The 23,837-nt window shown below is 41.5% G+C and overlaps 1 protein-coding gene across 2 annotated transcripts in view; it reads left to right on the top strand.

The window, feature by feature from the left end:
- Positions 1-23,837, top strand: part of LOC139598949 (ceramide transfer protein-like) — a 161,985-nt gene that overhangs the window by 108,842 nt on the left and 29,306 nt on the right. For both annotated transcript variants that reach the window (XM_071445878.1, XM_071445876.1), the window contains exons 4-7: positions 2,345-2,452; positions 3,239-3,377; positions 4,911-4,994; positions 15,908-16,065. In XM_071445878.1, coding sequence (XP_071301979.1) covers positions 2,345-2,452; positions 3,239-3,377; positions 4,911-4,994; positions 15,908-16,065 — 489 coding nt within the window. The remainder of the gene's footprint in view (positions 1-2,344; positions 2,453-3,238; positions 3,378-4,910; positions 4,995-15,907; positions 16,066-23,837) is intronic.

The following is a 23,837-nucleotide window of genomic DNA, read 5'->3' as shown; positions in this document are numbered from 1 at the left end:
TTACAAGTAATTCTTTATTCATGGTCATGAGGTATCCCATTCAAATGGGGTTCATCGAATGTGATTTCAAACATGGTTCTTTTACCTTTTAAGTGTTCAGATACAACATAATTTGGCCAATCATTAATTAACACACATATATTATTGTTTTGCTAAGCAACTATAATTCTATGGCATCATTTTCCATCTGATTTTTTCATGATTGAGATGTGCCTGGAGTGGGTCTTTCTACAGTTACTTCTCTATGATGCCAGATAATGGGAAGGTTTCACAGACATGTTAGAGAGGCTAGGATGATGGCATTATTGTGATAGTACAGGGGTATCCTTTATTCTTCAGCGTGGGGTCTGTCCTTCTCCTTGCGATGAGCTGCAGTCCTTTAGTCATTCTGACTTAACCATGACTATGCAGTATACAATGTTAACTATATATCTTAAAAATTATAGAATAGTTTGGGTTGGAAGGGACTTTAAGGATCATCTAATTCCACCCCACCTGCAATGGGCAGGGATACCTTTCACTAGACCAAGTTGCTCAGAGCCCCATCCAACCTGGCCTCAAACACTTCCAGGATGGGGCAGCCACAGCTTCTCTGGACAATCTGTTCCAGTGCCTCACCATCCTCACAGTTAAGAATTTCTTCCTAATATCTAATCTAAACCTTCCCTCTTTCAGTTTAAAGCCATTCCCCCATGTTCTATCACTACATACCCTTGTAAAAAGTCCCTCTCCAGCCATTTTTTAGATCCTATTCAGGTACTGAAAGGCCACAATAAACTCATCCTGGAGCCTTCTCCAGGCTGAATAACCCCAACTCTCTTAGCCTTTCCTAATAGGAGGGGTGTTCCATCCCTCTAATCATCTTCATGGCCCTCCACTGGACTTGCTCCAACAGGTCAATGTGCTGGGGACCCCAGAGCGGGATGCAGTATTCCAGGTGGGGTCTCACCAGAGTGGAGTAGAGGGGCAGAAACATCACCCTTGACCTTCTGATTTTGAAGCAGCGCAGGATACAATTGACTTTCTAGGCCACAAGTGCACATGACTGGGGCATGTCCAGCCTCTCATTCCCTGGTATCCCCCAAGTCCTTGGCAGGACTGTTCTCGATCCGTTCATCCTCCAGCCTGTATTGATAGCAGAGGTTGCCCAGTGCAACCAAACAGCCCAGGTGCAGCACCTTGCACTTGGCCTTAAGTCTCATGAGATTCCCATGGGTCCACTTTTTGAGCTTGTCCAGGTCCCTCTGGATGGCGTCTCATCCTTCAGGTGTGTCAACCACACCACTCAGCTTGGTGTCCTCTGCAAAGTTGCCAAGGGTACACTCAATCCCTTCATCTATGTCATTAATGAAGATATTAAATAATACTGGTCCCAATTCAGACCCCTCAGGGGCACCACCTGACACTGATGCCCATTGGGACTGTGAGCCATTGACCACTACCCTCTGGATGTGATCATCTAACCAATTCCTTATCCACCAAACAGTGCACCCATCAAATCCTTGTCTCTCCAATTTGGAGAGAAGGATATTGTTGGGAACCATGTCATAGGCTTTACTGAAGTCCAGATAGATGCCATCTGTAGCTCTTTCCTTGTCCATTGATGCAGTGACTCCATCATAGAAGGCCACAAGATTGGTCAGGCAGGACTTGCCCTTGGTGAAGCCATGCTGGCTGTCCCAAATCACTTCCCTATCCTCCATGTGCCTTAGAATAGCTTCCAGGAGGATCTCTTCCATGATCTTCCCAGGCACAGAGGTGAGGCTGACAGGTCAGTAGTTCTCAGGGTCCTCCTGGGATGAAGAAAGTTCACAGAAATGAATACTATAAAGACTGGCACAGTAGTTAGGGAATGAGATTTTCCAACACTGTCTTACATTCTCTTTCAGGGTTTTTCTTCTTCTTTGTCATGTGTGGGCCATTTTATGTTAACCTTTAGGAAAATACTCTTCTTACAGTTCCTCACTATCTTCTTCTATTTTACTTGTGAGGACATTTGTCAAACTTAATATTTTCTTATCTTTTTCATGCTATTGTAATCAATAGATGTTTTTCAAATTTTTTTCATTATTTAATTAGTTACTGTTTTAGGGGTACACAATAAATTGCAGATAACTACTTTTTTTCCAGATCAACATGATAACAACAAAAAAAATTATTCGTAGTAACTTTACAGTTACTACATGAACATCTTAAACTTGCAGACACAATCCAAGTTATTAAGCCCTTGCTGCTACCTGACAAGAAACAAATGGGCTAGTTTAGAGGAGATATTAAACTTGCTTTCACTATTTTTTTATTAAAAGCCTCAATGCTCTACTTTTGTGTGTGGTTTGGTTTTTAGACTGAATCTGGCTATGCATCAGAGTCAAGTTTACGACGCCATGGCTCCATGGTGTCTCTTGTTTCTGGAGCGAGTGGATACTCTGCAACATCCACCTCTTCATTCAAGGTTAGTGAATAACATTTTCTTAGTATTGGTGTTTAAATAACACACAAAACTGGAAAGTAAATAAACTATGCAAAGACTTGTTCACACCATTATAGGAAAAAAAAAGCAAACAAATCTTTAGTTTACTATAAGTGTTAATAATTCAGCATGCGATGATGAACAGATCATACAGGAAACTTTTTCATGCCTCTATGCAGTTATCCCTCTTAAATTATGGTGTCATTTTCAAATGGCAAGGAAATCAAACCTGTGGGAGGATTCATTAGTCTTTCTTAGTGAACTTCTGAGAATATCAGGGCTTCTAGATGAAAGGAAATGCTGATTCTATGACTTCACAAATGACAGCTTTCTTGGTTTCATGTGTATAATATTTAACATTTTAAATTGGTTGGGGCAGAAGAGGAGCAGCACAAGAAAAGGGGGAGTAAAGGCTAGAATAAAGATCTTAAACTAGAGAACTGACTGTTTCCTGATAAATAGGTGTAAATCTCATGGTATATAAGATTGTGTTTTTAATAAACTTTTATTGAATGCTCTAAAGTAACAGATGAAATCAAGATGAAAAGTTGAGACCAGTGGACAAAATGAGTAAGAAACACTTTTATACAGTTTCTTATGTTCTTCTAACATTACCAGTATTTCATAGCTGCTGATATCTGAAATTTCTTTGATGTGCTTAAAGAATTAATTCTTCATAATTGCAGAAATCCTTTTTTTTTTTTTTTTGCATTGAACTATTGCTGACCCTGTAGAAGCATTTGAGCCTTTTTTTGCTTGTATTTTCAGAAGGGCCATAGCTTACGCGAGAAGCTTGCAGAAATGGAAACCTTTAGAGACATCTTGTGTAGACAAGTTGATACTTTACAGAAATACTTTGATGCCTGTGCAGATGCAGTTTCCAAAGATGAACTCCAGAGGGATAAAGGTAAAACTGTAATTAAGAACTGTTATCTCCACAGAATTTAACTTTTTACACAGTAATAGCCTGTGAAATAGTTACTATAGCATTTGGTACCATATAAATGAAGTATGTATATTAAATTCGGTCTTTAGTAATGAGATCAATTGTAGATATTTCTGCATACACTGTTAACTATTTTCACTTCAGAAGTTGGATTCCCATAAAAATATGCTTAACTTAAATATTGACCTCTAGCTGTCAATTGTATAAATGATCTTTTAAGCATTTGATGTTATATAACAATAATTGTTTACCCCATAACATGAATTCAAGTTTGTTTATTGCCTTGTCTCTGTCATGGTTTAACCCCAGCTGGCAGCCAAGTACCATGCATCTGCTTGCTCACTTCCCCTTCTCTCCCAATGGGATGGGGAGGAGACTCAGGAAAGAAAATAGAACTCGTGGGTTGAGATAAGAACAGTTTATTTGAAATAAAGTAAAAGATAATAATAATAATAGTAAGGAGAGGGAGAGAGGGAGATTTAACCCAAGAAAGACAAGTGATGCACAATACAGTTGCTCACTACCTGCTGACTGATGCCCAGCCTGTTCACAAGCTGTGATCAGCCCCCTCTTCCAGGTTACTCCCCCCAGTTTATATACCGGGCATGTCATTCTATGGTGTGGAATATCCCTTTGGCCAGTTTGAGTGACCTGTCCTGTCCATGCTTCCTCCCAGCCCTTTGTGCAGCTCCTCATTGGCAGAGCATGAGACACTGAAAAGTCCTTGCTTTGGGTAAGCACTACCTAGTGACAACCAAAACATCAGTGTGTTATCAACATTATTCTCATTCTGAATCCAAAACACAGCTCTGTACCAGCTACTGAGAAGAAAATGAACTCTATCCCAGCCAAAACCACTTTTCTCTTTATATTGAAAAGCAATAGGTTATTAGTTTTCATAGGAACAATATATTCTTTTAAAAAGGCAAAGGTTCTGCCATAATGAATGCTCCCAAGATGTATTGGCTGTAGCTAGAGCACTGAGTGCACACTGGAAGTCCTAGTAGACTCAGGTGTGGATATCTACATCTCTCTGAATTGTTCTTCCCAGAACACAGCTTGTCATATTCATGCACTCTTCTGAGGCATTAATATTCATTCCCATGTTTGTTCTGGTAGTCTGAAACTTTTGATAGTGAGAAAGCAATAGATAAGTACCATTCCACTTCTTTGAGAACTTTCTAGTGTAAAAGAGTAGATAGTTGCTCAATTGTGACTCCTTGTTTATCCAGTTGTAACACCAAGATAATGTTCTTCTTGCCATCAAATCAAGTGCTAAATTTCGACACTGAGAAAATGTTAGTCTCCTGATGGTTTCTGAAGGTAATGTTGACAGTGGTCAAAAAAAAAAAGACGGGAGGGTATGTGTCATGACTGTTATAGGAAAAAATCTTAAATGTTGCTTAGCCATGAAGATGCTCTTAATTCTTTTTTGCACACTAAAGAGTTGGGAAAGCTTTCTCACTCCCATAACACACACTTTCTCACATTTAGTGGTAGAAGATGATGAAGATGATTTCCCTGCGATGCGTTCTGATGGGGATTTTTTACATAACAGTAACAGCAGTAAGGAAAAATGTAAGTGTGTCAACTTTTTCACTGAATGTTCGTATGAATGGTATGATAAGCCTGATACAAGATGGGTATTTATGTTGTTTTCTAAGCAGAAAATTACAAGAGTAGTTATTTGAATGTATGCGACAGGACATTCTTATTCATGTTAAGATAATAACGAAAAGCAGTTAAGGAATTATAATCTAAGTTATTCTTAATTCATACAAATATTAATGCAAGACTGTCAAGCTGGAATTTCTTATTTGTGTCCAAAGCCATTTCCACTACAAAAATCTGTTGAAACAGCTGCATCATTTGTATACTGGGAACTGAGATTTGTAACAGGCAGTTGCAATTTTTCTTGCATTATCTGCTTTAGGAGTGCAGTGAAGCACAATGCTTTTCCAGTTAGGTGTGCCCCATTATGGTTTTTCTAACTTCTATGTCAATGTAAGGATTAAGTCAACATTGTTACTGAATCTCACTCATCCTAATTTTAGCACTTTTAAAAACTGTATTTTTCAGTGTTATGCTGAACAGAATTCTGATTTTTATTCTTTTCTTAAATGATTTGGTTATAGTCATTGTACTCACTGCATCCATTCACTAAATGTGAATTCCACATGCAAGTCTTGCTTTTTAGAAATCTGATACATCTGGCCTGCCAGAAGTTGTGTATGCATTTAAAAAAATCTATTTGCATTCTTCTTATACTTTCTCTTGTTTCCTGGCTGAAATTATTTCCGCATTGACATTCTATAATGGTTGACAATTCAGTATTTGTTAGACTTTGGTTCTCAAAACTTTGAAGTAGTACAGTTGCAAATCTGATGGAATCGCCAAAAGAAGTACTTAGCAAAAGCATTTTTAAAATTGTAGACACTTTCTTCAAGAATCTGAAAAATATATGTGCAAAATAAGCCTTTTCTGTCTTCTGCTTTTTATTTGGCTCTAGATCCCCATGTGTTGCACGTTTCCTTGCTGTATTTAAGTTTTCTTTCTAGATTATTGCAAAAACTGTTAGGAGGAAAGGAATTGGAAGGAGTTACAGTATACTTCCAGAGAACTAAAAATATGAGTAGATTTTTTTTTTCAATCATATAAAAAGTTTGCTTTGCTAAGGATTAATTGTAGTGATCAGGAGAGGGCATTTCAAAGACCCAAAAGGGTATCATTGGATATTTGGGATAGCTGCTGTAGAGACAGATGAAATTAGACAGTTGAATACCCTGCCTGGTCTCTCAGAGGACCCTTCTGCTGTGGGACTGCTGAGGGTCAAAGAAGAACAGGTACCAATCTCTACTACAACAGTGCACTGTTGACAATACTGCACCAACTGGGACTCCGTGATCCCCATTGATGAGATGATTCGTGAACCGGAGAGCCAGGAAGTGGTCAGCAAGATTTGCTCACCCTTTAATAGTCCTATATGGCCAGTGCTTAAGTCCAGTGGAGAGTGGAGGCTGACAGTGGACTATCATGGCCTGAACGAAGTCACACAACCCCTGAGTGCTGTTGTGCCAGACATGCTGGAACTTCAGTAGGAACTGGACTCCAAGGCAGCAAAGTAAATGCCACCACTGACATTGCTAATGGGTTTTTCTCCATTCCTTTAGCAGCACAGTGCAGGCCACAGTTTGCTTTCACCTGGAGGGGTGTCCAGTACACCGGGAACTGACTGCCCCAGGGGTGAAAAAACAGCCCCACTATTTGCTGTGAAGTGATCCAGGCTGCACTGGAAAAGGGTGAGGCTCCTGAACACCTGCAGTACATTGATGACATCATCATGTGGGGCAACACAGCAGAGGAAGCTTTTGAGAAAAGGGAGAAGATAATCCAAATTCTCCTGAAAGATGTTTTTGCCATAAAACAAAGACCTGACCAGGAAATTCAGTTTTGAGGAGTAAAATGGAAAGATGGACATAATCAGATTCCAGTGGATGTGGTCAACAAAATAGCAGCTATGTCTCCCGTGACCAGCAAGAAGGAAACATGGGCTTTCCGAGGTGCTATGGGTTTTTGGAGAATGAATATTCCAGAGTACAGTCAGATTGTTAGCCCTCTCTATCATGTGACCTGGAAGAAGGAGGATTTCAAATGGGACCCTGAACAAGAACAAGCTTTTGAACAAATTAAACAGCAGATTGTTCATGCAATAGCCCTTGGGCCAGTCAGGACAGGATAGGATGTAAAAAACATACCCTACACTGCAGCCAGGGAGAATGGTCCTTCCAGGAGCCTCTGGCAGAAGATATCTGGGGACACTCGAGGATGACCCCTGGGGTTCTGGAGTTCGGGAAACAAATGATCCAAGGCCTGCTACACCCCAACTAAGAAAGAAATCCTGGCAGCTTTTGAAGGGGTTCGAGCTGCTTCAGAAGTGACTGGCACTGAAGCACAGATCTTTCTTGCACCATGATTACCAGTGTTGGGCTGGATGTTCTAAACAAGTTCCTTCCACACATCATGCCGCTGATGCTATGTAGAGTAAATGGGTCATGCTGTTCACACAGCTAGCTTGAATAGGAAACTCCAATCACCCAGGGATCTTGAAGATCATAATGAATTTGCCCAAAGGAGAAAATTTCCGACTGTCATCAGAAGAAGAAGAGGAGCAGGTGACGTGTGCTGAGGAGGCTCTACCATATAATCAGGTACCAGAAAATGAAAAGTGACATGCTTTCTTTACTGACAGTTCCTGCCATATTGTAGGGATTAATTGAAAATGGAAAGCTGCTGTATTGAGTCCTATGAGGTGAGTTGCAGAAGCTACTGAGGGACAAGGTGAATCAAGTCAGGTTGCAGACCTGAAAGCCATCCAGCTGGCTTTAGATATCGCTGAGTGAGAGAAATGTGCAATGCTCTACCTCTAGACTGACTTGTGAGTAGTAGCAAATATTCTGTGGGGGTGGCTGGAGCAATGGAAAAAGACCAATTGGCAGCAAAGAAGTAAACACATCTGGGATGCCAAAGTGTGACAAGACATAACTACCCAGGAAGAGAAGTTGGCTCTAAAAATCTATCATGTAGATGCAGACATACCCAAGCGTTGGGCTACTGAGGAGCATTGCAACAATGGACTGGTAGATCAAGATGACAAGATTAAAGTGTCTCAGGTAGATATGGACTGGAAATATAAGGGTGAATTATTTCTGGCTTGATGGGCCCATAACGCCTCAGGTCATTAAGGAAGAGATGCAACATATGGATGGGCTCGTGACTGAGGGGTGAACTAAACCATGAACACCATCTCCCAGGTTATCCTTAAGTGTGAAACATGCACTGCAATCAAACAGGCCAAGTTGGTAAAGCCTCTGTGATATGGGGGATGATGGCTGAAAATATCAATAGGGAGGCCTGGCAGATCGATTACATCACACTCCCACAAACATGCCAAGGCAAGCACTATGTGCTTACAGTGGTGGAAACAATCACTGGATGGCTGGAGACACATCCCGTGCCTCACGTCACTGCCTGGAACATCATCTTGGGCCTTCAGAAGCAAGTCCTGTGGCCACATGGCACCCCAGAAAGATTTGAGTCAGACAATGGGACTCATTTCAAAAATAGCCTCATAGACACCTGGGCTAGAAAGCACAGTATTGAGTGAATATATCATATTCCCTATCACACACCAGCCTCTGGAAAGATCGAACAATGTAATGGACTGTTAAAAACCACATTGAAAGCAATGGGCAGTGGGACCTTCAAACATTGGGATCTACATTTAGTGAAGGCCACCTGGTTAGTTAACACTAGAGGCTCCACCCATCAAGCTGGCTCTGCCCAATCAGAACCTCTACATACTGTAGAAGGGGATGAAGTCCCCATGGTGCATATGAGGAATGTCTTAGGGAAGACAGCTTGGATTAGTTCTGTTTTAAGCAAAGGCAAACCCATGGGCATGGGACTCTTTTTGCTCAAGGACCTGGGTGCACTTGGTGGGAAATGAAGAGGGACAGGGAAACATGATGTGTACCTCAAGGTGATTTGATATTTGGGTGAGAACAGTTTGTAATGTTGAATTGCATATGTAATATGGGTTGTTGAATGACACTGACACTGTATGTTGTAAATACAATAGACAATAAGTATGAACCGATCCAGTTACACCAGTCATGGACTAAAAGAATTCAACAAACATCTTGGGGGTATTTCCAGTGACTACTGAAATAATACCTGTGCTTGTGCATAGCCATATGTATATATATGTATATAGTTAAAAGGTATAAAATCTGGGCATGATATTAATGTTATAAAATAAGGGATGGATAATATCTTGGGTACGGAAACAAGGGGGTGGAGTTTTTTACACTGTCTTTTCAATACCACCCATGTCACCACTGGGGGGAGTGGTTTTGGAAGGGAAAAACTCAAGCCTGGAAACAGGAAGTTTTCCTTTTTATTTTTCTGGGCTTACTCTGGAAAGGATGAGGGACCGGGACTGCTGTCGCTGCTGCCATGCCTCCACTGCACCAGACAGTGAGCCCCTGTATTCACACCACTGCTGTCTCCACCCTGGAGAGAGAGCCTCTGCAGTGGGGCCCGAGCTGTGCCAGGTGGCACAAAGTCAGCATTTCAGCAGCACAACTCATTTGGATGAACTAGCTTTCCAAGTTTCTTTTTGTCCCTGCTTTATAATGTTTTCAGGCTGGGGGGAAACAGTTAGGCTGTGAGAGCCTCCTGATATATCATTTTGTTTTTCCAAATACCATGTTGCCCCAGTCCAGGGCCAGTCACCATTCTGCCTTTGTCTGGGAAACCATGCTGGGTGGCATCTTTGGGACACATTTTTGTTTGTTCAGTGGTGAGTGCGCTTTTGTGGGTAAAACTCTTTTTCTCTTTCGTACATTCTTTTATTAATATTGTGTGGGTATTGCAACTTTTCAGTAAGTTGTGATTCCAACTTTTAATCTGTCCTAGTGTTCCTCCATTACCAGAAGGGGTGGAGGGAAAAGGGAGCATCTTCAGTGGATTTAATTTTCTAGCTTGGTTTTAAACTAGAACAGTTCTCTAGGATCTTTGAGTGAAAGTGTCTAGGTGTCTTCTAAGGAAGGCAGAAGCCTCCCCTGGAATGGAAAATGTAAACCCCCTCCCTCCAAATTGTTATAATTTTGAAATTAAGGAGGCTCTTGGGCAAAGGTATGGGAGCAGGAATAACAGTTCTTTATCAGGGAAAAAAATAAAAATAAAATAAACAATGCAGTAATACAAAACAACACTGACAGAGTCAGAATACGACCTGACAACCTGTTGGTCAGGGTGTTGGTAGCAATCCAATTGAAATGGTGGCTGCAGTCCTCCTGAAGTGGCAGATGTTGTTCTGTTGAAACAGTGAGCCTGTAGAAGGGTATAGTCTTCCTCTGAAGATCCAGTGGAGAAGACAGCTGCTCCTCTGAGAATCCAGTGGAAAAGGCTGGCTGTGGTCTTCCAGATCTCTGATTATATCCAGTTAGGAATGCTTGGCTCCTCCCTCTGGGTGGAGCTTCTCACAATGGGATGATGTAATTTTATCAGTCATGCAGTGACACTCAATGGCCCATTAACAGAAGTTATCTCCCTGAATGGAGGATTGGTTGTGGAAGAGATAAAGAAAACTGCCCAATTAACAGAAGATAACTGCCCCATCAGATAGGACTAGAATACGCCGCCCATTTCCAACCTAAGACAGAAATTTAAAAAGAGCACTATGAAGGTATTCAAATTTATTGCTCACTTTCCAATTAGAAAATCTGGTAACTGAAACAATGATCATTTGTATAAAGCACCAAGGGAGAGCCTGGCTGATGCATATTTACCCAGTGGGATTTTAGAATCTAAGAATGTAGAATCTTGATCAGGAAGTGTTGCCATTCATCTGCTCAGGAAAATGAGTGTATTTGGGTTTAAATTATGCAATAATAAGAGCAGAAGGTGGTACTTAAGGGAACCTCTTTGAAGATGGAAGGTGATTTTGTACTGAAACTACAAAGATGGAAATGGCACAGAGACTAAAAGAAGATTTTTATATAAAACACAGTGGGATTTGTATTGGATTTTAATGCTTTGAATGGAGGAAGAATATTCACCAATATTCTGCTGGAATAATGAGGTTGTTTTTAGAGGAAAACTAATTATATTGATACTATTGCTGTCCACAGAATACCAACAACAGTAGGTATAAATAAATTGGTTGTGTTCCAAAGCATTTCTCTTTGATTTAGAATTAGTTTAGTGACAAAAGATGCTAAGGTGGCATAAAATGGAAAAGAGAAAGGAACTTTGTTTTTCTATTTACTGTCTTTTAAAACTAGTCTTTCATTTCGGTGGAAAATACTTGATTGAACAGGTGATTTTTAGAACATCTGGAAAAGTATTACAAGCAGCATCTTTTGAATAAGAAGGCACAACTGATCTATCCTAACAAACAGAGATGTGTAGGAGAGAATGGCTGATGAGCTTTTGAAGGAGGCTAAAACATGCTACGAAAAATCCATTATAAGAAAGGCAAGAGATAACAATTAATGAATAAAGAAAAATTATTAAGAGATAGGATAATTAAAAAGAAACCACTTGAAAGATGCTGAAATTGAAGTAGAAAAAAAATAGTACTGCTGCATTATTCAATTGGCTACATACAGTTTGATCTCTAGGCAAGAAGAGCAGCTGCAATGATAACCCTTTTCTATTAGCCTTTAACTTAAACCTACAGAACTCCTGATGCAAGATTTCATTTTGAAATTTGATGACACTGACTTTGAAACTGCAAATTCTGTATGTATCACTGCTACTTTGAGACTAGTCATTAAAGAATTACTTAAAATATATGATGACTGAAACTGTGTTGAAGTATTAATGAGTTGTAGATAAGACCTAAAGACATCAGGAACAAAAGCTGGCTTTTTTCCTGGAAATGAGACTACTTTGCTGCATCTCCCTTGCAGTTTACCCTAGACTTATGAAATTATTTTATACTGTTGCAGTCAGTGGTAATTTCTTCAGTGTGTCTAGCATGTTGCACACTTAAGAGAAAAGTCACATGTATAAGCAGCATAGCTGTGCTAGCAAGCCTGCGCATGAACATGGTCTACACCAGCATGACATATTAGCTGTATAAACTGCATTTTCCCCATTGCAGCTGTTAGGGAGAGGGAGAGCTCATTATTTCTTCTGAAACAGATTGATTTTCCTTTCTTTCATTCCCATTGTCTTTACTCTTTTAGGGAGTATTTTTGATTAACATGAAATAAAAAGATAAGCTGTGTTCTACCATAGTATGTATGCTTTCTGAGGTATTTGAAGTAGTGTGTGGTATGTAAATATCTGTTTGAAAAAGTTTGATTCCTTCTGAAAGAAGAGCATATAAAACCTCTGAAGACTTGAACCATTACTTCAGATCATGTGATGCTTGCTTTCTGTTCCTTAAGTGTAAATATTGTGGTCTACTATTAGAGAACAGCAATTGCATTTCTTTTCTCTACAAGTACTGAGATGCTTGAAAGCTCTGCTTTTTACCCTTGCAGATTGATATTGCAAAAATTTACACAAATAATTATTTTTACTCTTTAAACCACAACAGTGGCACATTGACAAACTGACAGACCAGGAAAAGAAAGTGATGTCCAAGTGGGTGATAAGTCATCACGTTGCCCCATGGCATAGCATGAGTTACTTTAACTTGCTTGGCTCAGCTTCAACATGAGTGTTACTTTCTGCTTTCTAATATTTTCTGACATTATTGCGTAGTGTTTGATATCACATTCTGTCAACCTACATACGAGTTTGACATAGACTAGGTACTTTTTTGTCATACATTTTAAGTGACTTGTTTAAATAGCCTTAGTAACAAATGGCCTAGTCAACAGCAAGAAGTAGTTGTTGGAACTACCAAACACCACAGTACTTGGATAATTCAACATATTTGATACTTTTATATCATATCTTTTTATGTTGTGTTTTTTAAATCTATAGTTACCTGCTAAAAGCAGCCTTGAAATGTTACTGTCCTGGTTCAGGGCAAATTTTGGAGAGAACTCCCAAAGGGGCTCCTCTAGGAAAGCAGATTCAATTGGCCCCTCCTCCCAACTGGTCCAGGAGAAAAATACCTCCTTGGAGAAAAGTGGAAAAAACCTGTTTATTAAACAATAAAACCTAAACAATATTAAACAATAAAACCCCTTTCTGCTCCAAAAGAGATGACAAACTAAGAAAAGTCCCCTCCCCGGGTTGCAGCTCAGCTCACTCAGTCTCTTATCAGTCCCTCTGGTGCTGGAAATGCCACGGCCCAGACCCGGCCTGGCCCGGTGGGCCACAGGTGCGAGCTGCCGGTGCTCTTCTGGGTGTTCAGTCCAGAGCGGGTTTAAACAGGTCCAAAGAAAAGGAAAAAACCACAGTCCAGGGAACTTCTTTGCCTCAGCTAGCTAAAACTAACTAAAACAAAGGAGAGCTCTGTCCCACTGTCTGTTCATTTGCAGACAACACAGTCCAGGAGAAGGAATGTGGAGGAGTGAGTTCAGTGTCTGAAAACAAACTGCGTGCTTCTTCTCTTCCCTTTCACTCTCTGGAACAAGTCTTAAAGGTGCAAAACTTATTATTCAGCATAAACAGAACAAGACGATTGGGGATAAAAGCATCATATAGTCAACCCAGGACATTCCACCCCTTATCCCCATATCGTCAGCTTACTACTAAAACTAATATATATTCTAACTCTACAAACACATACATTATACATCCAATATACAGCTATACACAGACAACTGCAGTAACATTCAGCAAACAGTGATATTTACACATAGTTCTCACCCAACAACCAGATCTCCCTGAGGTACACATTGTGTTCCTACATCTTCTTGCATTATCCACCATGTGCAACCTGGTCCCTGAGCAAAAACACACCCATGAATGGGTTTGTCTGTACTTGAGGCAGAATTGATCCAAACTGTCTTCCCTAACAAACCTCTGATATATACCACTGGGACTTTGTCTCCATCTACTCTATGCAAAGGCTCAGATTGGGCAGGGCCCACTCGGTTAGTAGAGCCTTGGGTGTTAACTAATCAGGTGGTTTTTGCCAGATGCTGCTCCCAGTTTTTGAAAGATCCCCCACCTAATGCTTTCAAGGTGGTTTTTAACAGTCCATTGTACCTCTCCACTTTGCCTGCAGCTGGTGCATGGTAGGGGATATGGTACACCCATTCAATGTCATGTTCCCTAGCCCAGGTGTTGATAAGGCTGTTCTTGAAATGAGTCCCATTGTCTGACTCAATCCTCTCAGGGGTACCATGTCTCCACAGGACTTGCTTTTCAAGGCCCAGGATGGTGTTACGGGCCGTAGCATGAGGCACAGGGTAGGTTTCCAACCATCCTGTGGTGGCTTCTACCATGGTCAGCACATAGCGCTTGCATTGGCATGTCTGATGCAGTGTGATGTAGTCAATCTGCCAGGCCTCCCCATACTTGTACTTGGACCACCGCCTACCATACCATAGGGGCTTCACTCACTTGGCCTGCTTGATGGCAGCACATGTCTCACAGTCATGGATAACCTAAAAAATACTGTCCATGGTTAAATCCACCCCTCGGTCTTGTGCCCACTTATAGGTGGCATCTCTACCCTGATGACCTGAGGCATCATGGGCCCATCGAGCTAGGAATAACTCTCCCTTGTGTTGCCAATCTAAGTCTATCTTTGACACATCTATCTTTGCAGTCTGGTCTACCTGCTCATTGTTTTGGTGCTCCTCATTGGCTCTACTCTTAGGGACATGAGCATCTACATGGCGGACTTTCACTGGTAGCCTCTCTACCCTGGTAGCGATGTCTTTCCACTCATCAGCAGCCAAAATTGGTTTTCCTCTACGCTGCCAATTAGCCTTTCCATCTCTCCAGCCATCCCCACAGAGCATTGGCTACCATCCATGAATCAGTGTAGAGGTAAAGCTTTGGCAACTTCTCTCTTTCAGCAATGTCCAGGGCCAGTTGAACAGCTTTGAGTTCAGCAAGTTGGCTTGATCCACCTTCTCCTTCAGTGGCCTCTGTGACCTGTCATGTGGGGCTCCATATGGCTGCTTTCCACTTTCGTTTCATTCCCACAGTGCGGCAAGAACCATCAGTAAAAAGCGTATCGTGTTTCTTCTGCTGGCAGTTGGTTATATGGTGGCGCTTCTTCAGCACATGTCACTTCTTGTTCCTCTTCATCAGTGAGACCAAAGTTTTCACCTTCTGGCCAGTTTGTAATTATTTCCAGAATCCCATGGTGATTCAGTTTTCCAATATGGGTGAACTGCGTGATGAGAGCCATCCATTTGCTCCACGTAGCACTGGTGGCACGGTGGGTAGAGGGAACCTTTGCTTTGAACATCTACCCCAGTACTTGTAGTCGGGGTGCCAGGAGGAGTTGTGCTTCAGTGCCTATTACCTCTGAGGTAGCTTGGACTCCTTCATAGGCTGCTAAAATTTCCTTCTCTGTTGGAGTATAGTTGGCTTCAGACCCTCTGTAGCTTCAACTCCAAAATCCTAGTGGTCAGCCTCGAGTCTCCCCAGGACAGTTACCATTGGTGTTTCATTGCATTTTGAAATAATTTCTTTCTTAGTGCTGTATTGGATATGTTTTAAGGCTGTTCTGTATTAATTAGGCCCCACTTCAAGCTGTCAAACTGCTATTGTTACAAAGTATTCCCACTGCCTCCACCCACATGATTTGCAGAGTAATAAAGCATAACAAGCAGACTTGAAATACAGTATAGCAAGATGAAGGTGAAGGGCTGTGTTTTTCTTTTTAAATCTCTTCCCTTATCCAGTGAATAGTGGAAAATTATCAGCACTTGTTTTTTTCTTTAAAAATAAAATTTCTTGCCAGTCTATTTTCTTCAAACAGGAATAATATAAAGCATGAATGTAAAATGCTTGTTTGAGTTGAAGGCAGTTATCAATGAGCAATTCATGTTTGGTTTTAGTGTTTCCATATGTGACACCCAAAGGAATTAATGGCATAGACTTTAAGGGAGAAGCTATAACTTTCAAGGCAACTACCGCTGGAATCCTTGCTACACTCTCTCATTGTATTGAACTCATGGTAAAACATGAAGAAAGCTGGCAAAAAAGACTAGATAAGGTAAGATGATTTTCCTTTAATTTTTGTTGAAAAAAAATGTTTCTTCAGTTTAAAATTGAAATTTTAAATTAGTTGGTTTAAACTTTATTATTCCATGTTTTACTTTTTTTATGTACAGTACTTATTAATTTTAGATGCTTTCATTATTTATTACTCATTTAACATGTTAAAACAAATTCTGATTGTTGGTGATACAGTAACATTACTCATCATATCTTTTCTTTTCCCAGCCCTTGGTCAGATAGTATTCCTATTTTTTTTAATACTATAAAGATCCTGATAGCATTCTACAGTAATAAGTGTATTGCTTGCAGCCCTCTAAGAGAGACCTAATTATATATGCTTGCAAAATGATGTGAAAATCTCTGAAATGTTTTGTGATATGAAATGATAATGTCCTCATTTAGGGCAAATTTGGGAGAAAACCTCCAAAGGGGTTCGTCTAGAAAGCAAATTCAAGTGGCCCCTCTCCCAACTGGCTCAGGAAAAGATTTCCTTGGAGAAAAGTGGAAAAAAATGTTTATTTAACAGGCAAAGCATTCCCCAGCACAAAAAAAAAAAAAAAAAAAAAAAAGAAGAAGAACAATATTAAACAATAAAACCTCTCACCACTCCAAAGAGATGACAAACGCAGAAAGTCCTTTTCATGGGTTGCAGCTTGGCTCACTCAGTCTGTTATCAGTCCCTCCGGTGCTGGAAATGTTGTGGCCCAGGCCTGGCCCGGTGGGCCACAGGTGCGAGCTGCTAGTGCTCTTCTGGGTTTTCAGTCCAGAGCAGGTTTAAACAGTTTCAAGAAAAAGAAAAACCACAGTCCAGGGAACTTCTCTGCCTCAGCTAGCTAAAAACTAACTAAAAAGCAAAGGAGAACTCTTTCTCGCTGTCCGTGCTGCAGACAACAGAATCCAGGAGAAGGATGTGGGGGAGCAAGTGCAATTTCTGATAACAAACTCTGCGCTTCTTCTCTCCCCCCTCCCCCTTTGCTCTTGGAACCAGTCTTAAAGGTGCAAAACTTATTTCTGGGCTAAACAGATGAATGGGGATACAAGCATCATAAAGTCACCCCAGGACAGGTGACAGAACTGAGGAGAACAATCACTTCTAACTTTAAAGGTCTAAGATACAGGTTTTTAATTTACCTTTAGGAGACTAAAGAGATTAATTTAAGTCATGTTTTATACCAATTGGTTAATTTTTGGGGTGGGGCTGGGCTGATATTATAATATGTTATTCTTATGGCAGTGATAGTTCATGGTAAGCCTACTCAACCACTATAGCAACTTGAAAGGAGCAGTGTCTTCTCTCTTCAGATGAGATGTGCTAGAAACATGGCTAGGTTGTACTTCAGGCTTTGATTTCTAGAATTCTGCCATCACTGGCTGGTGTCCTGTACAGTCTTTTAGCCACTGTTGTCTTGGCTTTAATTTAACATATTTCCGTATGGTGTATATCACATTTCAAATCTAACTCAATATGTGTTAGTGGTACACAATTCAAAGAATCAAGTTATTCAGACAAAATACAACCATGTTTGAATCCTTGCCCATGTCTCCTGGCTCTTTGTCTATATGTCAGACCTGGTCTTATCTAACTGTATTGTGACTTCTGTCAACATTTACCTTATTGCATCATCTCGGTAGTTCAAGGAATTATAGCAGACCTAAGACTTGAAGCTTGTTCATAGGATTGTAGGGTAATTTAGGTTAGAAGAGACCATCTCTAGTACAACCTCCTGCTTAAAGGAAGGACAGTTTGAATCAGATCGGGTTGATCATGGATTTATCAAGTCTGATTTCTAGTCTCCAAGGCTGAAGACTGCAGAGCAATTTTGAGCATCCTGTTCTGATGCTCAGCTGCTGTTATATATCCCCTTGGAGCAGCTCTTATTCTAGTATCTGCCTACTGTTTTTCCTCTTCCTACTATAGACCACTGTGAAGAGTCTGGCTCAGTTTTTGATGACCTCCTTGGAGGTATTGGAAGGCTACTATTAAGTCCCCCCACAGAAGCCTTCTCTATTCCAGACTGAGAAAACACAGTTCACTCTTGCTGATCAGAGTTTGCTTACAGCATGGATGAAGTGATTTTTTTCCTTGTCAGTAGGTTAGTATATGTTATTACAGAATAATATGTTAGTATAGTATTTGGTTTAGATTAGTTGTCATATTTTTCTTCTTCTGTGGGCTAACTTTAAAGCACTTGTTTTCAGCTGTAAGCAGTTAAAAATTCAAACCTAAAATTCACTTTTACTCATACAGAATCACAGAATCATTTAGGTTGGAAAAGACCTTTAAGATCATTGAGTCCAACCTTCGAGCAATCACCACCTTGTCAACTAGACCATGGCATGAAGTGCCACATCCAGTTGTTTCTTGAACACCTCCAGGGATGGTAATTCCACCACATCCCTGGGCATTCCATTCCATCACTTAACAACCTTTTCCATGAAGAAATTCTTCCTGAGGTCCAACCTGAACCTTTCCTGGTGCAGCTTGAGACTATGTCCTCTTGTCCTGTCACTAGTTGCCTGGGAGAAGAGGCCAACCCCCACCTGGCTACAACCTCCTTTCAGGTAGTTGTAGAGATTGAGAAGGTCATCCCTGAGCCTCCTTTTCTCCAGGTTAAGCTCCTTCAGCCTCTTATCATCAGACTTGTGCTCCAGACCCTTCACCAGCTCTGTTGCCCTTCTCTGGACTTGCTCCAGCATCTCAATGTCCTTGTCATGAGGGGTCCAGAACTGGACACAGCAGTTGAGGTGTGGCCTCACCAGGGCCAAGTACAGGAGGACAACCACTTCCCTTGTCCTGCTGGCCACACTATTGTTAATACAGGCCAGGATGGCATTGGCTTTCTTGGCCACCTGGGCACATGCTGGCTCATGTTCAGCTGTTGTTGATCAGCATTCCCAGGTCCTTTTTTGTGCTGGAAAGCTTTTCAGACACTCTTTCTCAAGACTGTAGCACTGCATGAGATTGTTGTGGCCTAAATGCAGGACCCAACACTTGGTCTTGTCGAATCTCATACCACTGGCCTTGGCCCATCAATCCAGCCTGTCCAGATCCCTCTGTAGAGCCTTCCTACCCTTCAGCAGATCAACACTCCCAGCCCAACTTGGGTGAAGTCTGAACTTACTGAGGGTCCACTTGATCTGCTCTTCCAGATCATCAATGAAGATATTAAACAGGACTGGTCCCAATACTGAGCCTTGGGGAACCCCACTAGTGACTAGCTGTCAACCACATGTGACACTATTTACTATCACACTCACTCAGGGCCTGGACACTCAGCCAGTTTTTAACCCAATGAAGAGTGTACCTGTCCATGCCATGGGCTGCCAGCTTTTCCAGGAGAATTCTATGGGAGACAGTATCAAAGACTTTGCTAAAGTCCAGGTAGACAACATCCACAGCCTTCTTCTCATCCACTAGGTGGGTCACCTGGTCATAAAAGGAAAACAAGTTGATCAGGCAGGACCTGCCTTTCCTAAACCATCCTGGCTAGGTCTGATCCCTTGGTTGTCCTCTATACACCATGTGATTGCATTCAAGATGATTTGTTCCATAACCTTGCCAGACATTGAGGTCAGGGTGACAGGCCTGTAGTCCCCCAAATCCTCCTGACCCTTCTTGTGGATGGGCATCACATTGGCCAACCTCCAGTCATCTGGGACCTCCCCAGTGAGACAGGACTGATGATAAATGATGGACATTGGTTTGGCGAGCTCTTCTGACAGTTCCTTCAGCACTCTCAGATGAATTCCATCTGGTCCCATAGACTTCTGAGTGTCTTAAGTGGCTCAGCAGGTTGCTAACTGCTTCCTCCTGGATTACAAGGGGGCTATTCTGCTCCCCATCCCTGTCTACCAGCTCAGGGTGCCAGTTGCCCTAAAGATAACTGGTTTTACTGTTGAAGACTGAGGCAAAGAAGGTGTTAAGTACCTCAGCCTTTTCGTCATCCTTGGTGACTATATTTCCCCCCCCCATGAACAATAAAAAGATGGAGAATTTCCTTGGTGCTCTTTTTGTTGCTAATGTATTTATGAAAACCTTTTTTATTATCTTTCACAGAAGTAGCCAGATTGGAGTTCTGGTTGAGTTTTTGCCTTTTTTATTTTCTCTCTATGTAACCTAATGACATCCTTGTACTCTTCCTGAGTTGCCTGCCCTTCTTCCAAATGTCATAAACCTTCTTTCTTCCCTGAGTTCCTGTAAAAGATCCCCGTTCAGCAAGGCTGGTCTTCTCTGACAGCTCATCTTTCGGCACATAGGGAGAGACTGCTGCTGAGCCTTTAAGATTTCTTTCTTAAAGTATGTCCAGCCTTCCTGGACCCCTTTGTTATTAAGGACTGTTCACCAGGGGACTTTTTTGAAACAGTGTCCTGAACAGGCCAAAGTCCGCCCTCCAGAAGTCCAGGGTAGAGGTTTTGTTGTCGCCCCTCCTTACTTCACCAAGTATTGAAAACTCTATCATATCATGGTCACTGTGCTCAAGACAGCCTCTGACCACCATATTTCCAGGCAGCCCATCTCTGTTTGTAAATTATTGGAATATACATCACACTGCAACAGTAAATAGCAGGTCTAGTGGGCCCCCACCCCTGGTAGACTTGTCACCAAATTTTCTGAAATATCGGAATAAGACTCCTTAACATGAATGTGGTGTTAAAGAGGGCATCATTTATTCAGGCCTGAGGTCCCACAGGGGATGCTCCTAACCCTATGCAGACATGATTTTACAAGTGTTGCTTATATACAGTCACTACAATTCACCCATTACCATAAAACCCACCCCAAGTTCCCAGGTTCAGTCCTTGTTTCGTCTGTCACTAAAGTCTTGAGCCAGATGTCGTCTTCTTATCTTCCAACCGTCCTTGCTGGGAAAGCAGTTTTTGCATGCCTTGTTTTGCTACTAAAAGTTCACAGGCACAGTAAAAATTGAATTAATCCTTTTGATATCAGACTCACCAGGGCTGTCAGGAAGTTCTCTTCCACATGCTCCAAGAACCTCCTAGACTGCCTCCTCTCTGCTGTGGTGAGTTTCCAGCACACATCTGGCAAGTTAATGTCTCCCAGAAGAGCAAGGGTTGGTGATCGTGAAACATCAGAGCCACTTATAGACTAGTTCATCTGCCTCTTCATCCTGGTTGGGTGTTCTATACCAGACTCCCACCAGGATATCTGCCTTGTGAGCCTTCCCCCTGATTCTTACTCATAGGCACTCCTACAGCATAAGTAAATGTGTTTTAAAGGGGGTCACTTGGAGATTTTAAATTTCTCTGCCTTGGTAGACATGCAACTTTGTCACACTTGTCAGTGAAACTTTCTGGGGATTACAGCACACTCATGGTGAAGTACTATAATTCTAATATAAAATAACCTTTTTGTTTGGATTCCTCTAATTCATAGCTTATTAGATGAGGAGATTTTGATTGAAATAAATAGTATAAAATTGTGGTGGATCTGCCTTAGCAAATAGCCAAATGCCCACCTAACTGCTCACTTAGCATCCCATTGTCACCGTTGAGTCAGAAATGACACAGAGTCAGATCAGAAGGCAAAAGCTAAAAAGCAGCCCATTTATTCAATACTCTCCTTTTTATACCTTGGTTCACTACAGGTGGACCTGATTGGTCATTTAATCAACACATTTCACATGATTGGCTAATTAAGGAGATACCCATCTGTAAACAACTTTATGAGAAAAAAAACTTGTTAAAAAACACCACCTGTGGATTGTTTAATATTTGATTATAATTTATCTCTCCAGCTCCCTAAAGCTTCACAGACCGATTCATGGGAAAACTTATCTAGCTTTCTCTCTGACCAGACTGTCGTTGTCATAGGTCCCCCTTTTTGTTTAAAGGAGGAGGCAGTGTTTGTAATCCTCTGTGGGGCTCCTTGCAGAAAGAACAAACACAGCTCGAGAGGTTCCTCTAGTAGTTGCCAGTTACCAATCAGAACCTCAATTGGACACTGACTTAGAATGGTCAGAGAGATTTCCAACATATTTACCAACATCAAGTCTTGTGGTTCCCTCTTACAAGAAATACACTATTAATCTTAAAATCAATTATCTGTTCTAATACAGTAACCATACTAATTCTAATACAGTAATCAAACATTGTTAGTCTGCTCAAAGAACTGGCAGTTTAACTTGTCAACAACCCTTTTCCAGAAACAAAGAAAAGATAGAATGTTCATTCCCCACTCGTGGAGGGGCCATCTGATTGATGGTTGGCATCTTGATCATCGTTCAAAGGTTGCCTGTTGGCCGCATTCTGTTTTGGTGTCGCAAGTCAGGGCGAACACACCTCGCAGGTATCCACCATACCCCAGTATCTATGGAAACACATGCATACCCGTGGCCCCAAGTGATAAGGTTGCACGGGCCCTCCCACTTATTAGTGGTTAGGTCCCATATCCAGACTTTTGCTAAAGGCAGGTGCGTCTCACCTGAAGAGTGAAACAAGAGAAAATGATATAAAATGACAGGATTGTTTGAATTTTGTGGCACTGTAAGATGATTGATTGTATATAGAGTTTTTTCCAAGTGACTGTGTGGGGTTTCTCCAGGCATTCCCCTTTTTTGTTTATCCAGAACATGTTTTACAGTACCATGAGCGTGTTCAACAATGGCCTGGCCCATTGGAGTGTGCAGGATACCAAGTTTGTGTGAGACTCCCCATAAGCACAAAGACTGCTGCATCTTCTGTGAGATGTAGGCGGGGCCATTATCAGTTTTCACAGAAGAAGGTATTCCCAAAATTGCAAAAGCCATTCTCCAATGGGCAATCATGTCGCGACCCTTTTCTCCACTGTGAGCAGATGCCCACATAGCAGGGGAGAAGGTGTCAATAGACACGTGCACATACTTGACACGGCCAAATTCAGCGATGTGAGTAACATCTGTTTGTCAAAGCTGCAAGGCTCTTAGGCCTCTGGGGTTCACCCCTGCTGGTAAAGGTGCAGCAAGTCCGTGACAGTCAGCATAGGAACTGACAGTGTCAGGAACCTCAGTTGGCGTTAACTGAAACTGTTTCTGCAGAGTATGTGCACTTTGATGGAAAAATCATGTGGCACTTTGGCTTGCACAATTTTGTTAGGCTGAGGCACTACCCACACAGAGTTAGCTAACCTGTCAGCCCTGGCATTACTTTCTGCTATGAAACCTGGTAAATTGGTGTGACTCCGAAAGCGCAAGATGTAATACGAATGAACTCGGGTCTGAATTGCACACCACAAGGCTTTCAATAACTGAAACAAAACTGCATTATTGACTTCCTTCAGAAGTGAACAATCCAAATGTTTGGTTATATCTGTGACATAGGCAGAATCAGTGACCAAGTTCAGAGGCACTTAACATTTCTGGAATGCCATGGCAACAGCCTTTAACTCAACCAGTTGGGCCAAGCCTGACTCATGGCCTTCCAGAACTTGCCATCCAGATTCATCCTTCCAAGTAACAATGGCTTTCCCCGTTTTTCTGGAACCATCAGTAAAGACGGTGGGTCCTTGCACCAGCACTTGACTACTTTTGGGCCGCAAAGACAGATTGGTTGATTTTGCCAACTGCAATAACTTATGACTGGGCAGATGATAGGCAATCTGCCCTGAAAAGTTTTGCAGCACACTTTGAAAAGGAGCACTGTTAATGAAGCTCCATTCAAAGTCTTCCCATTGTACTGGAAGAATAATTTTTGTGGGATCTGCTGCCATTAATTGCAAATCAAATGAGCAATCAATTCAAACAACGTGGGTGCTGTTTTTTTCGGTTGATG

Source organism: Agelaius tricolor, unplaced genomic scaffold (assembly GCF_023055355.1).
Source record: "Agelaius tricolor isolate 1412-34295 unplaced genomic scaffold, bAgeTri1.0.p SCAF_21, whole genome shotgun sequence".
Taxonomy (NCBI): Eukaryota; Metazoa; Chordata; class Aves; order Passeriformes; family Icteridae; genus Agelaius; species Agelaius tricolor.
This window is presented reverse-complemented; position numbering and strand designations above follow the sequence as displayed.